General features: G+C 37.5%; 1 protein-coding gene across 2 annotated transcripts in view; it reads right to left on the bottom strand.

The window, feature by feature from the left end:
• Nucleotides 1–15,084, bottom strand: part of Kiaa0753 (KIAA0753 ortholog) — a 66,420-nt gene that overhangs the window by 15,111 nt on the left and 36,225 nt on the right. The window contains exons 9-14 of one of the 2 annotated variants that reach the window (XM_026393980.2): nt 14,268–14,384; nt 13,044–13,133; nt 12,735–12,824; nt 6,046–6,124; nt 4,995–5,078; nt 1,082–1,267 (exon numbers count right to left, since the gene is read on the bottom strand). In XM_026393980.2, the coding sequence (XP_026249765.2) occupies nt 1,082–1,267; nt 4,995–5,078; nt 6,046–6,124; nt 12,735–12,824; nt 13,044–13,133; nt 14,268–14,384 (646 nt within the window). Of the gene's footprint in view, nt 1–1,081; nt 1,268–4,994; nt 5,079–6,045; nt 6,125–7,013; nt 7,144–12,429; nt 12,553–12,734; nt 12,825–13,043; nt 13,134–14,267; nt 14,385–15,084 lie in introns of those variants that run through there. The other variant, XR_013343941.1, reaches the window with a different exon arrangement.

Here is a 15,084-nt window from a genome sequence, read left to right on the forward strand (position 1 = left end):
AAAAAAAAAAAAAAAGTTTAATTTATGAGAAAAAATGAGTTTCATTGTAAACAGAACTAGTGGGGATGGAAAAGTTCTTCAGACATGATTAATACAGACACAGGGCCAGGAACAGGTGGTTGCCAGGATAGGAAGTGATTAGCTCATGAGGTGAAGTAAAATAAAACAAGGTGATTAACATGACTGCAATCTAGACCAGTACTGCCCACTAAAACTTGCTGTGATGACAGAAACATTTCTTATGTGCCCTGTCTAATACAGTAGCTACTAACTATTGAGCACTTGTTGTGCGTTTTAATTTTAATTATTTAATATTTCTAGGCACATGCAGCTAGTGGCCATTGTTTGGGATGGCTTAGGTCTGGAAAGTTATCCTCAACAAGGGAAAATCAGTTCCAAGATCAGAATAAAGTATATATCTTAGAATTTTCAAAAATCAACAAAAAATTGTGTTCCTTATAATGTTTCTTTTAGGCAGCAAAGGTCAATTGAAATTTAATCATGGTACAATGAAAAGAAAATGCTGAACTTGCTGCCAGGAAGAGCTGAATTCTCATCCAAGCTCTCCCTGTAATTTTTTGTTATTCCCTTACTGGATCTCAACTTATTCCCTTACTGGATCTCAATTTCCTGCTCTGAATAATCCAGGGAATGGGTTAAATTTTTGAGAAAAGCATAAGTAGTAGTACAGCAATTAAAGGTAAAATTATCTGTGATTTGATATGATCATACTACAGAAGAGCAGAAGAGACAACTGAATAGTACTTATAAGCTAATGGATGAAAAAGTCTATGGTCCCAGTGTTTCTGGAATCACAAATCATTACTATTAAGAGGATAATAATAGTTATCACTTATTGCGTTATGCATCAGACTATATGCTGAACGCCTTATACCTCTCATCCTTAAACACCCTATTCATTAGACAGGGTAACTGACCATAACAAAGTCATACACTTAGTTGGCAATATAGCTGGGACTTAAAAGAAGGACCACATGACTCTGGCTTATTAAGCTCCAGAGGCATGAGGAGGAAGAGGTGAGCCCAAGCAGCAAACCAGACCAGCAGCCCTAGACCTTACTTCCATTTCCTCCATTCGGAGCATCATGATCTCCAGATTTGGGATGTCCTTGCTGTCCCTCAAGGTGGGTGAGGTTTCTGAACCAAATATCTTAGCATGAGTCATAGCCCAGAGCTCATGAGAAGTATCTTCCAAAAAGTAATCCAATTGATGAATATTGATGGATTCAGAATTAACAGCTGTAGCCTACAAAATAAGGGAAGGGTAGAAAAGTGATTAAAAACTTAAAGATTATTGCTGATAATAATAAACCAAAAGCATAATGATCAAACTGGTAGAGTTTCTATGTTAAAACTTCTAAGTCACTAAACATCAAAAGCACTAACATCAGTACAATTTTTATCAGTTATTTAAATGATGGCATTAATCAAATAATAGATTATTGTCCATGTAAATTAGATAATTTAGATGTTTTGCCCATTAGTAGAACAATCTCTTCCTTCTGTTATATTCAGGAGAAGGTATCATATTGTACACATTATAATAATGTACACATACATTGTACAATAATGTACAATATGGTACCTTCTCCTGAATATAATAATAATGTGTACAATATGGTACCTTCTTTTGGGTCAATAGTTTTATACTATAAAAGACTCAAAACATCACAAAGTTCAGAATTCTTTATCTTTGCTTGAGATTCTGTAGTTGTAATCTGGGAGCATTTCACCAGCCTTTCTTGACCGTGTATCCTTAACATGTACAAAGCATTTCTACATGCATTATATTGCTCTTGATCCTAATATATGTCTTGCAAGAATGTCTGCTAGGTAAAGAATGAGACGCTCTTGGGACTAAAGCTTGGTGCAGCCCACTCATCAGCTTGCAACTTTGGACAAGTTTATTCAATCTCTCTGAGTCTCAATCTTCTCATCTGTTCTATGGAAATAATAATCTTGTATTTCAGAGGTGAAAGATTTCAGAAGAGCTTGGGTATTGGGACACTTAGCACAGTGCTTGGCATGAAATAAGACACCCAGCAAAAGGCTACAGCTATAGCATTTAAAAAAAATCTTCTAACAGAAGAAACTATATTAAAGAAAAAATGCTCAACTTTAATCAAAGTTAAAAAATCAGGGGAATAAATGCAACAAAATTATCAAAAAAAAAACAACAAAAAATAAAAAACAACAACTAGAAATAACCAACAACACAAACATGGTTAATTAAGGTGTGTGTGTGTGTGTGATATGTGTGTGTGTGTATGTGTGTATGTGGTATATATGTGTGTGGTGTGGTGTGTGTGTGTGTGCATGTGTGTTGTATATGTAATATTTTCCATCTATAAAGAATGGAATACCAAGAACACCATGTTCTATTAAAAAAGATAAGGACAGCCAGGTGTGGTGGTGCATGCCTGTAATCCCAGCAGCTCAGGAGATAGAGGCAGGAGGATCGAGAGTTCAAAGCCAGCCTCAGCAACTTATCGAGGAGCTAAGCAACTCAATGAGAATACAAAATAGGGCTAGGGATGTGGCTCAGTGGTCAAGTGCCCCTGAGTTCAATCTTTGTTACCCCACCACCACCTCCATCCAAAAAAAGATAAGGGAAATCTCAATGTGCTATCATGGAAAGAGTGACAAAATATAAAGAAAGCAGCATGGTACAGAAAAGCACATGATCTGTCTGTGCGGAAGTTTTATTTTTCATACTATACTTTTTCTTTCCTAATTTGAATTTTTGATGACAAGCATATACAAGTTTAAATTCTAAAACAAAAACCTCATGTATTTTATAAAAATAAATTTCATATGCATGTTTAATGAAAACAGTAGCTGTAAGAGAAATATATTATCATGGTCCCCTTTTAAGAGCTTTTTCCTGGTATAGAGATCATCTGGTTTATAGATAAATCTACCAAGAGCTAAATTTTACTTATTATTTACAAGTAAAAGGGAGCAAACTGTCTTCTCCATTTTAAAGAAAATTACTCTGAGAATTTGTTTAAGGTCCTACAGCTCTTCATAAGTTAACATAGTAAAAGAAAATTCTACTTTTATCATGACAACTTGCATGAATTTGTTTGTGTTTATTTTTGTCCAGTTATTTATAAACATTGACTGTTGATAGTACTAACTGGAAAACTCTTAGCAATGCTGCTGCTGTTTGTAACAGCCCAGAATTCACTGGGTGTGGTGATGCACGCCTATAATCCCAAAGGCTCAGAAGTGTGAGGCAGGAGGATCACAAGTTCAAAGCTAGACTCAGCAACTCAGAGAGGCCCTAAGCAACTCAGCGAGATCCTGTCTCTAAATAAAATACAAAAAAAGCTGGGGGTGCTGAGGCTGTAGCTCAATGGTAAAGTGCTTGCCACGCATGTATGAGGCACTAGGTTCAATCCTCAACCCCACATAAAAATAAATAAAGATACTGTGTGTTCATCTACAACTAAATTAAAAAATATTTTAAGGGGGGAGGCTTGGGGATATACCTCAGTTGGTAGAGTGCTTGCCTCGAATGCACATCACATCCAAACATGATGGTTTCTATTTGTACAGTGAGTCTACAGGACCTGTAGAATTTAGCTCACTGTTTAGGGGAGGATGGCACAACCTCTTGGTGGTGCTACATATTATTTCATCTTCAAGAAAGTACTGGTTTGTGCAGAGAAGTGTCATACTCTCCCTCTCCTAAAGCCAAATTTAGCTTTCAGTAGATTCAATTCCCAGCACCACAAAAAAAAAAAAAAAAAAAAAAAAAAAAAAGGCTGGGGATGTGGCTCAATGGTTAAGTGCCCCTGGGTTCAATCCCTGGTACAAAAAAAAAAGCCCAGAATTCTAAATATTCTCTTTCAATAAACTGTATTGGAGATTATTTAATGCCTACAGAATAGTTCAAGGCTGATCATTCCTAGCAATATTCAGACATGTCTATTCCACTGTCAGCATTTATAATCACTACACTTTTCCTTCAAGTTAAAATGCAGTACAGAGGAAAAAAAAATGCAGAACAGAGTTGCCTCCCTAAGTTAGATATGAGCACATTATTTTGCTAGGAGAAAAATCATTTAGTGGCTATGCTGCACAAAACACCAACCAGAGCATAAATGATTTTGTAATGACCAAATGTGGTTTTAGCTTCCAGTCTTAGGAGTCTCACCTCACACGAGATTTGGTTTTATGATAGTGGTACAAGAGAATTATGATCACAAAGATTATGAAAATATGGTGCAGCTAAAATATTGCTTAATAATTAGAATAGGATGGATATCTTCTCCAAACCTTTCTTCCTGTTCCTGAGGTCATTGGCTGATGATGTCAGTTCAACTTCCTTCTAACTCTGAAGTCTTTATACTTGCCTTGCCCTTTACTTGTTCTGAGTTAACTGAAGCAATAAATATCTTTCCAACCTCTGCAAAGATTAAAAGGATGCAACTTGCACTTTCTAAGCCTATGCAAGGAAGGAGCATTCCCTGCAAAGATGTTTTTATTTTTCTCAACTATTTTTATTTCTTTCCTAGACTTTTTTTTCTCTCTGCCAGACTAGACACTGGTCACATGCTAGGCACTCAAAACATGCTTGCCTAACAAAAATATTAGGCCCTACGCATAAAGGAAATTAGGCCAGAAATGAGCACAACAAAGCTGAATGAAAGGAAATGAGGGCAGCCATTCTTCTGCCACAGCCATCAACATTCAGGGCCACATGCACCCGCATTCTGTCATCAGGAGGAGAGATGAAAGAGCCACTGACAAAAACCTGTGGCTCCTGAGAGGTCTGTGTGCTGTTTGCAAGGGTGATCTAAGCCATAATGCTAAATATACAATGTAAGAATTAACATGCCAGATACGAAAAATAATTTCACCCTCCTTGAATAGGATAATGTAGTGTTTGCAAAGTAATCTGCATATCATTTTCCTTCTACTGGAGACATCATCATGTAATAATACCAGAACACCACAACACGCACCTGCTCTGCAGGCTGGGCTGCTGCGTTGTTAAATGATGGACGATCCTTCAAATGAGTATTTGCTTCCGTAGAAGAATTAACTCTCTATTAAAACAGACAAATACAATCATGGATTATAAAAACTTACAACTCATATTAATACAAATGGATGCTGTTACCAGAATAACTTCAGCGGTAGCAGTATTAGGTTTTTTTGCAGCAATTAAAGTTCTTTGTCTTCATGAAAATAAATGCCATGTGTTGCTCTTGGCTCACCATGCTCTTTCCTCCCTCATCTTTGTAAACTCTGCCACAGTAGCTGTGTCCTTTTATGCAAATCATTCAACTTCTCTGTTCCACGGTTTCCTCAATGATAAAATGAGGAGGCTAGATGATTCCATCACTAAGAGCCCATTAGTTCACTACTTCTGAAGTTTCCATGGACTTGAATAATAATTTAACATTCCTTAACTTAAAAACACAGAAGTTTAGTGGTCTGTGTAGGGACCCAGATGGTATTCATCCTATTTAAGCTTTATCTATTCATCCAAACATGATGGTTTCTATTTGTACAGTGAGTCTACAGGACCTGTAGAATTTAGCTCACTGTTTAGGGGAGGATGGCACAACCTCTTGGTGGTGCTACATATTATTTCATCTTCAGGAAAGTACTGGTTTGTGCAGAGAAGTGTCATACTCTCCCTCTCCTAAAGCCAAGCATTCCAAATCGCTGTGGTGAGAGAGGACAGCATTAGAGTAGAAATAGGAAACTAAATAAATTTTGGGGGTTAGGAATGAAAACTGCAATCAAAGCTTGTTCCCCAAATTAAAATCTCACTTCTCTCAAAAGCAAGTCATTCCTTTCTTCCCCCTATCTGTTTCCCTTCCCCATAACACAGGACATACCAATATAGTGTGCAGTGGTCTGCAGGTGTCTAGAGAGGGCTGTGCTGTGCAATGCAGCTTCAGGCTAAAGAGACACTTGACCCAACAAAGGATCAGTACGACCTCTGTGGCAACTCTTTTTATTCTAGAATTTCCAAAGACAGGCAGAGGAGATGAACTAGATTACCTGGGCCTTGACCAAGAGGGGTTTCAAACGTTCCAGAACTGCCTCCTCTACCTTGTCCGCTAACTGGCTGGCAGAAATGCTATTTAGAAATAAAATTGAAAATTCATGTCAAAAGCAAGAAAATGTCCTATTTTGCATACCCACCACTCTAGGTGAAACTAAATCTAATGATTATAAGACCCAGAGTACTTCTCTAACTACAATGACCATACAAATTCCTGGAGATGTTATTAAAATGTAGACTCTGATTTAATTGGTGGAGTGAGGACACATTTCTGCATTCCCAAAAGCTCCCAGTTGAGGCAACACTGCTGGTTCTAGGCCCCACTTTGTGCATAAGGGCTTAGATAACATCTAAGGAAGTGTGTCAGAACTGGGGACATTGAAGACAAATTAATTGCCTCTAAATAGCTAAAGAGGGTAGTAGTTAAACTGTTCCCTTTTAAAATCTTACTGAAAATAATAGCAGAGATAGATATACACACTCAAACAGGAGGAGGAAAAACAATGGTTCTGGAAGACAAAGGACAAAATGATAATTAACTGAGCTGACCTGTGAATGCCAAAATCTAGGCCAGTGATAGAGAAACTAGGAACACACATAATTTGCACTTCTGACTTAAACAGGCATGCAACTAGTGGTACAAGGTATGTCTAAGTCTGAGGAAAGTGGGAAAGAGTAACTTAAAAATGGAAGAGTTTAATGATATCTGAGAAGTCAGATCCCCAGGTCCCTTGCCCTACTTCACACAACTGGACAACTGCCTCTCTAAGAGAAGCTCTAAGAGAAGGTCAGTTTGCTCATTCTCCAGAGTCTCCAGACTAGTGATGGCCAATCACAGTTGTATAGGTGCCATACTCAAAAGAGGGGAGCAAGTGTTCGAACTAAATGCTGAGTATGAGACCCTCAGCCCCCTCCCCCAACTGAGCTCTTGGGACACCCACATCCAGATCCTTACCCTCCAGGCAGAAGATCAAAAACCCCTTTTCTGGGCAGGCTGACCCCATCCCAAAGGAAAGACTTCAAGACCAATACAGGGTCAATTCACATGGCCCCAGAAGAAAGCTCAAGTTCAATAATTCTTTCATCAGAAGGTGCTGGAATAGCCAGATATCCATAAGAAATAAAATGTAACTGTGATCAGTATCTCATCTCAAATACAAAAATTAATTCAAAATAAATCAGACACAAACATAAAAATTAAAGTTATAGGCATTTAGAAGAAAATATCTTTGATATCTTAATTTGGGCAATGATTCCTTAGTTCACCAAAAAAAAAAAAAAGCAAAAGAAAAATTGATAAAAATGGTCTTAATCAGAATTTAAAACTTTAATCACCATTCAAATAACATTAAAAGATACATAGGAAAGCCAGAGTATTGAGAGGAAATATATGTTGCACATATATCTGGCAAGGGGCTTATATCCAAAAACTATGTATGAAGAAGTCCAACCAATAATTGAAAACAATGGTGACCAAAAACAATGGGCAACTTATTTGAACTGACATTTCACCTAATAAACACTAAGAAAGGTGCTCATCACCATTAATCATCAAGGACATGCAAATCAAAACCACAAGGAAAGATCACCACAACCTCACCAAAAGGGCTAAAATGAAAAAGATCACCAAGACAATAGGTAAGCAGGGAAACAGGACAACTAGAAAAACACTCTTGTGTACTGCAGATAGGAGTACAAAAGGTTACAACTACTCTGGAAAGTTTGTATGATAGTTTTACAAACAACTGCCTATCTTACAACCCAGAAATTCTACTCCTAAGTATTTACCCAATAGAAATGAAAGCATGTCTACCAAAAAAAAAAAAAAAAAAAAAAGTGTAAGAATGTTTATTAAAAACTTTATTTAAACTAACTAAAAATGGGAAATACTGCCAATGTTAAATCGAAGAAGAATGGATAAAGAATATGTGGTACATTCACCCAGTGGAATACCACTCAGCAATACAATGGAATCAACTACACTGTTAGAGGCACCATGTGGCTGAAACTCAAATACCTTTTTCTTTCTTTTTTTAATTTAAGGCAAGGTCTCACTAAGGTACTTAGAGCCTCATTGACTTGCTGAGGCTGGCTTTGAACTTGCAATCCTCCTGCCTCAGCCTCCTGAGCCACTGGGATTACATGCCCAGCTCAAACATCTTGTTAAACAAAAGAAGCCAGAAACAAAGGAATGGACTGTGAAGATTCTACCAGAGTTCAAGAATAGGCAAAACTAGGTCTGGGGTTGTAGCTCACGGGTAGAGCACCTGCCTGGCCACATGGGAGATAGTGGGTTCAATCCTCAGCACCACACATAAATAAGCAAAATAAAGGTATTGTGTCCATCTACAACTAAAAAATAAAATAAAATAAAAATAAATAATAGTCAAAACTAGTCTATGGGGCAAAACATCAGAAAGTGGCTGCCTCTGTGAGGGATTTGGTCATGTGGGGGTAGGGAATGACCAGAAAGAACACCTAGGAATAGTCTAGATTGATGGACATTTTCTTTATCTTGATTAGGGTTTTGGTCACCCAGATATATACATCTGTCAAAACTCACTGAAGTATAAGCCACTGAGTTCTTTGCATCTTACTACATGTAAAGTATACCACAAAAAAAAACAATTTTTTAAAAACCCTAAAACTAAATACAGATTCTAATTCAAATAGCAGAGTTTTCAATCAGTAATCAGTCCCCTCCATTTAAACACTAGAAGACAGCCAAGGATTACCAGCTGAGAAAGGAAAAGATTATGTAGAGCAGTAAGAAAAAACTATTGTTAATGTACTCAAAGAGAAGAAAAATAGCATAAAAGGAGACTAAGAGAGAGAAATTTGGAAAATATAATAGAACTCTTAAAATTTAAAAACACTGTAGCAGAAATAACAAATCTAATAACAGGTTAAACACTAAATATGAGGAAATTGCCTCCTGGGGTGCAAGGAGGAAATAGGAAAAACAGATTAAAAAAAATTCGAGGACCAATCCAGGAAGCCCAACATCCAAGAACAGAAGTTACGGAATAGGGGAATAGAGAAACAGACAAAGAAAACAAGTGCAAAATAAAGCAAGAACATTTGTCAGAACTGAAGGAAATAAACTGCCAGATTGAAAAAGGTCCACTGATAAATGAAAACACATGCACACCAAGTTCTGTGAAATTTCAGAACACTGAGGGGAGAAAAAGGGTTGCTTCTAGAGAATTAAAAAGCAAGATTCTGATTTCTCATTGAAAACAAGACAATGAAATAATACTTTAAAAAAATTCTGGTTAGACTTCTACTTTGGGACAGGAGGAATATATGTTCTTTTCCCATTTTTTTTTTTTATTAAGTACAACTAGGAACCTTAGACATTAAATGTAAACTAAAGAAAAGGACTAGAAAAGGTAGAGCAAAGATAGATCAGCAAGGGACTCTGGGAACCAAAAAAAGACAAGGTGATGAGTTCCCTGGGTTTCCTTTTTGCCTCGGATATCCCAGAATCAGACACTGGAGAAGCCAGCAATCAGAAATGCCAATAGGTACAGACATACTTATGCACATAAATGTATAAGATTAAGTAAGATATAATAAAGGCCCACTCTCTCTAGCCAAAGGGACAGTTGAGGAAGATGGAAAATTGTCAGAAAATAACTCCCCAACTACAGCCAAACACCACAAAAGAAACCCGTGCCATGTGCCATTAAAGAGAGTAGAGAGCAAATAAGTACATGAAAGGATGTTCACCATGTACTAAACACTTAACACAACATCAAAAAGAAAACAGTGAACCAATCGATGCTGGCAGAATTGCAGAGCGACTGGACCCCTCAATCCTGCTGGTGGGGGTAGGGAGCCACTCTAGAGAACAGCTTGGCAGTTTTATATTAACCCAAACACAACTGCATATGACCCAGTAATTGTACTCTGGCATTTATTCTAGAGAAAAAGAAAACTGTTCTTGAGTGTTTACAGAAAACTTTATTCATAACAGTCACAAACTAGAAATAACCCAGATGTTCCTCAGATGTTTAACCAGTGAACAATTTAAAAAACAGTGGTATATCCATAACATGGAGTGTATTTAACAACAAAAAGAATGAACAAATGAAACATGCACAACCTGGATCAATCTCCAGAGAAGGATGTATGGGGAAAAAACAGTCAATCCCAAAAGGCTAGGCAACTATGTTTTCACTTATATAAGACCTGAAATAACAAAATCATAAACAGGGAGAACAGATTAGTGGTTGCCAAGGGTTACAAGCAGGTGTGCTCTAGATGGACAAACATGAGGGAACTTTGTGGTGATGGAAATGTTCTTGACTATATCACTGCCCATCAGGTGCTCCTTGACCGTGTCAAGGTCAATATCCTGGTTGTAGCACTATGCTATCGTTCACTAAAATACTGTACTAGGGAAAGTGGGTAAAGGGTTCCAAAGACTTCTTTGTATTATTACAACTTTGATGTGAATGTATAATTATCTCATAATAAAAAGTTTAATTTAAAAATTGTCAAAAATAATCTTCAATTAAGAGTTCTATAAACATTAAGAAGACTATTAGCAAATATAAGAGTAGAATGAAGACATTTTTAAGCTTGACAGGATTGAGAAGATTTACTTTTTATTCATCCTTTCTCAAGAAGCTAATTTAGGATTAAGGAAGCTAAATTTGTTCTATCAAAACAAGTAAGTAAACAGAAAAAAAAGTACAAGATGTGAAAAACCATACAAGCTAAACAGGCCTAGATGCTTGGCTCATCTTGCCCTGAAACTGATGAAATTCCCTAGTGTCTGCTGAGGATCCTCGTTTTACCCCCATTAAAGCTGTCAGAGGAGCTGAGAAGCAGAGTGTGACAGGGCAGCCTATGCCCCTGGTGAGGCTTCTTTCGAAAGCCCAGCAGATCCGGTTCACCTGTATCCCTGAAATGGTGAGCACGATCCCTGCCAGAACTCATTCATGATCTTGCTCACTGATTTCCTGGGACAAGGCTCCTAAAAATTCTCAGGGAAGTGCATGTCAGATTATGATCCAGACTCCACGCAACCTCTTTTCCTGAGAGCCTTCATCTAATGCCAGCAACACTGTTACCTTGGTTTAGCTAGATTGGTTACTCTCAGTTTTCGAAATTAAATAATATATTGGTAGGAATGCATACACAGGTGGTAGATTTATTTTTAAAAAAAGATAATGAAAAGATTAATACAGGAATCAGAAAAGTGGCTACCTCTGGGGGAAAAGAGGATGCAACCGAGGAGGGGGTCATTAGAAGCTTCTCCATTAGTGGCAATGACCTATTTCTTGGGTTGGGTTGCAAAGGTGTTCATTTCATGTTCTGGATTGTTCAAGGGTATTTATTATGTTCCACATGTCTGATATGTTTAATTTTTAAAAAATTTTTATTAGTTCTAATCAGTTATACATGACAACAGAAAGCTTTTCAATTCATTGTACACAAATAGAGCACAACTTTTCATTTCTCTGGTTGTATATGATGTAGAGTTGCACAACATGTGCAGTAATTTTTAAAAATAAAAGACACACAGAGGGAATAAATGGGTACAGAGGATTAAGCTTTTGCTATGTGGTCCACCTATGTGTGGGTAGGAATCACAGGGAATCAAGTTTTACACAACCTAAAGTTGCACCTTCTAATAGCTATAGATGACCAAGGAATGGAATCCCTCTGACAGTAGTAACCAGCTTGTCACAGAGGGTGTGTATACATATGCTAGACTGTTATTTTGTGGAGACAGTGTAGAGTGGCTTGGAAGCATCAGTTGGGGAAAAACGATCCTTCAAGTCCTAAGACTTTGATTGTATGACTTGAAATCTTAACTACAGACATCCTGGCCCTCTCATGAGAAACCACAACCCTTATAACTGGGATTGAATGTTCTATCATGAATAGTGTCAGAAATGCAGATGTTTCAACAAGTGTTCTATTCATTTGACTGCAGGACAAATGATTGTCAGAGCTGGAAAAATGAGCCAACTCTAGCAGCAGCAGCTCCAGAAAATCTTTTACTTTTAGTTATACATGGCAGTAGGATGTATTTTGACATATTATGGGAGTTACACTGGTCATGTATTCATATGTGAACACAGGAAAGTTATGTCTGATTCACTCTACTGTCTTTCCCATTCCCATCCCCATTCCCTTCTCTTTATTCCCCTTTTTCTAATCCAATGAACTGCTATTCTTCCCCAATCATGTCCTTCAGTAAATCTTAACAAATCTCTTCAAGCCTATAGTTAGGTGATAGCATTCTTAGGGGATGAATGGAAAAAAAGCAGTCTCATATGAAAACACTGCATTCAAGCTAACATGGAAAAATGAAAGAATCCATACACTCACTCACATGAGTAGAACACACACAATGTACTAACCTTCTGCCCTCAGAAGGACTGGCATCTGGCTAGAGAAAAGTATCTTTGAGGTACTTTTAAGACTCTGATCTTTCAGACAGAATTCCCTCAAATGATTGATGTTCTTTTCAATTCTTCTTCAAACTGCACATAAAGGAAACACTTCCTAGCAAAAACATGGTATAATATACATGTAGGCATGTAGGTGCTCATTCATTCACTTACTCATGTAATAAGGTTAGGCCTAAACAGTCCAGGCTGGTTGTTAAAACCCTAGATCAATTAGAATGGGAAGCTTCCCCTATTCTTCAAAAGCAAACACATACCTTAATTTTTGGAGTCGATCCATTTCTTCAGTTTTCAGTTCATTCAGTTCCTTTGTTCTCCTAGAAGTTTCAGCATCAAGCCAGTCGAGCCTAGACAACAGTACAAAGGGTCACCTCAACTCTCCTCAAAGCAGCCAGGACTCCCTGGGTCTACCTACAACCAGGACTCCACTATAGGCTTCACAGAATTTTAAGGAGGTGGAAAGCCAAGAAGCATAAGAAGCATGGGAGACTTTCAACTCTCTTTTAGAGCTAGATGATACAAAATAGGCCTAATTACCCTTTTCTACCTCAGAAACAAGTATTTACCTCTGTTTTTGCATTTGATCCATTTCTTTGGCTTTTAATTCTTCAAGTTCCTTCAATCTTTTGGAAGACTCAGCATCAAGCCAAGCAATCCTAGCAGACAGTACAAAAGAGTCAAATCCATTATGCCTCTACACAGCAGGGCATCATTACCAGAGAAACAGCGCAGAAGTAGGGACCCTTGAGCCCCAGCACCAATCCTGGCTCCATTAAGGACTCAGTAGGTAATGTAACTTGTCTGTACCCATAAAGCTCTCTGTTCCTATAAAGAGACATTTATGTATAAAACTTTGAGTTAGTGTGTAGAATAAGGAAAAGCTGCCTACAAATGTTCTCAAGAAAATTAAGCATTGCTGTATTCAGAATTTCTTGTTTGACGAAAACACAGCCCTTTAGGTTTAGATAAAGAAATGAATCCCCATGTAGGAAGAGAGTGAAGTCAAATAAAAATAAAAAGGATAGTGTTAACTCTAAGCAATTTTATTGTGTATGAAAGGGCTTTGATTCTTTTGGTTTAAGTTATGTGAATATTATCAAATTAATTAATGACCCCACTCTTTTTTAAGGTGCTGGGGATCAAGCCATGGCCTTTGCATGGCAGGCAAGTGCTCCACCACTGAGCCACACCCCCAGCCCCAACAACTTGCTTTCCCATAGTTGCATAAATGATTTCAGCCCCAAAGTGCAGAGCAACCTCTTTTCACCGTTCTTTCTTTGGAATGTTTTCCCCATATCCCCCCCATATTTAAATCCTATGTGAGTTCTAGTTCAATTTCCATCTCCTTCATGAAGCCTAGATCTTGGCAGTAAGAAGTAACCTCTCCCTCTTTTAAACCCTCTTTACTCTTCAGCAGTTTGTAGGGTATGTACCATGTTCTATCTTAGATTATAGCTAATTATACATTTTCCCTGCTGATTATAAATAAGCAGGGGCTGGAATTATGTCTTATTCACTCTTTTTTAAAGAACATCTCCAGAGCTCACAATTGTGCCATATACAAAACTAGCAATGGATATACAATCGACACACATAAAATTTTTGAACAAATTAAATAAGAAGGAATAAAAGGGGCTCATTATAAACTGGAGAATTTATCAGAAAAGTTTAGTAATCTACATTTTAAATAACCAACTTCAGTCATAAGAAAGACAAGAAGGAGCTTACTTTAGAGTCCACATAAAAGGAGCCCTTCAATTTTCAAAGATTTGAAAAATACCAGCACAAACCTATTTGATTCGTGCTTGACAACACTCAACTGACTTCCCTCTTGAGTATCTTCTTGCTGGAAAGACTGTTCTTTTGCAGCATCTGTGGGGCTAGATTTCACCCGTAGCCATGCAGCACTGCATAAAATGGAAAAGTAGACCTTTATAATCATTCAGTCCACATCCAGTGACTCATCCAAAGGTGCTGGCTCAGAGGAGACAAGAGCATTAAAGTCATGGTGATCTACAGCACAGAGCCCCAAATTAGAAGCTGAACCTGAATAAGTCTGAGATCTTCCAGCAGTCAGGGCACAGGGTCAAAGTGGAGACATTCCCTTTGCTTCAAAGAAGCTGTCACTACTTTAAATGAAACAACACTCAATTATAGGAAACAGAACTTCATCAAAACCTGCTTTTATATATAGAGAGATTTGAGTCACTAATAATATTCCATATTATATTACTAGATGTATCTCTATAAGGCCTAGCACCACTGTGAGCCAAAAAGCCTTATCCTCCACCTGCCATACATACACTAGAAGACAGTCCACTGCATATTTGATTTGTAATACAAACCTCAATTGCTGATGTTTTTACAAGGTCATCAAGTGAATTCCTATCTCTGTATTAATACTTACATATATTAAAATATAGAAATGAGAGTAATAAAAATAGACAAACAGAAAGACATAATAAAGCCAGTTATGGTACTAATCCTAGCTACTCAGGAGGCTAAAGCAGGAGGATGGCAAGTTTGAGGCCAACTGGACAAATTGGCAAGACCCTGACTCAAGATAAAATTTAAACAACTAGGGATGTAGTTCAGTGCACAAGGCCC

Source organism: Urocitellus parryii, chromosome 7 (genome assembly GCF_045843805.1).
Source record: "Urocitellus parryii isolate mUroPar1 chromosome 7, mUroPar1.hap1, whole genome shotgun sequence".
Taxonomy (NCBI): Eukaryota; Metazoa; Chordata; class Mammalia; order Rodentia; family Sciuridae; genus Urocitellus; species Urocitellus parryii.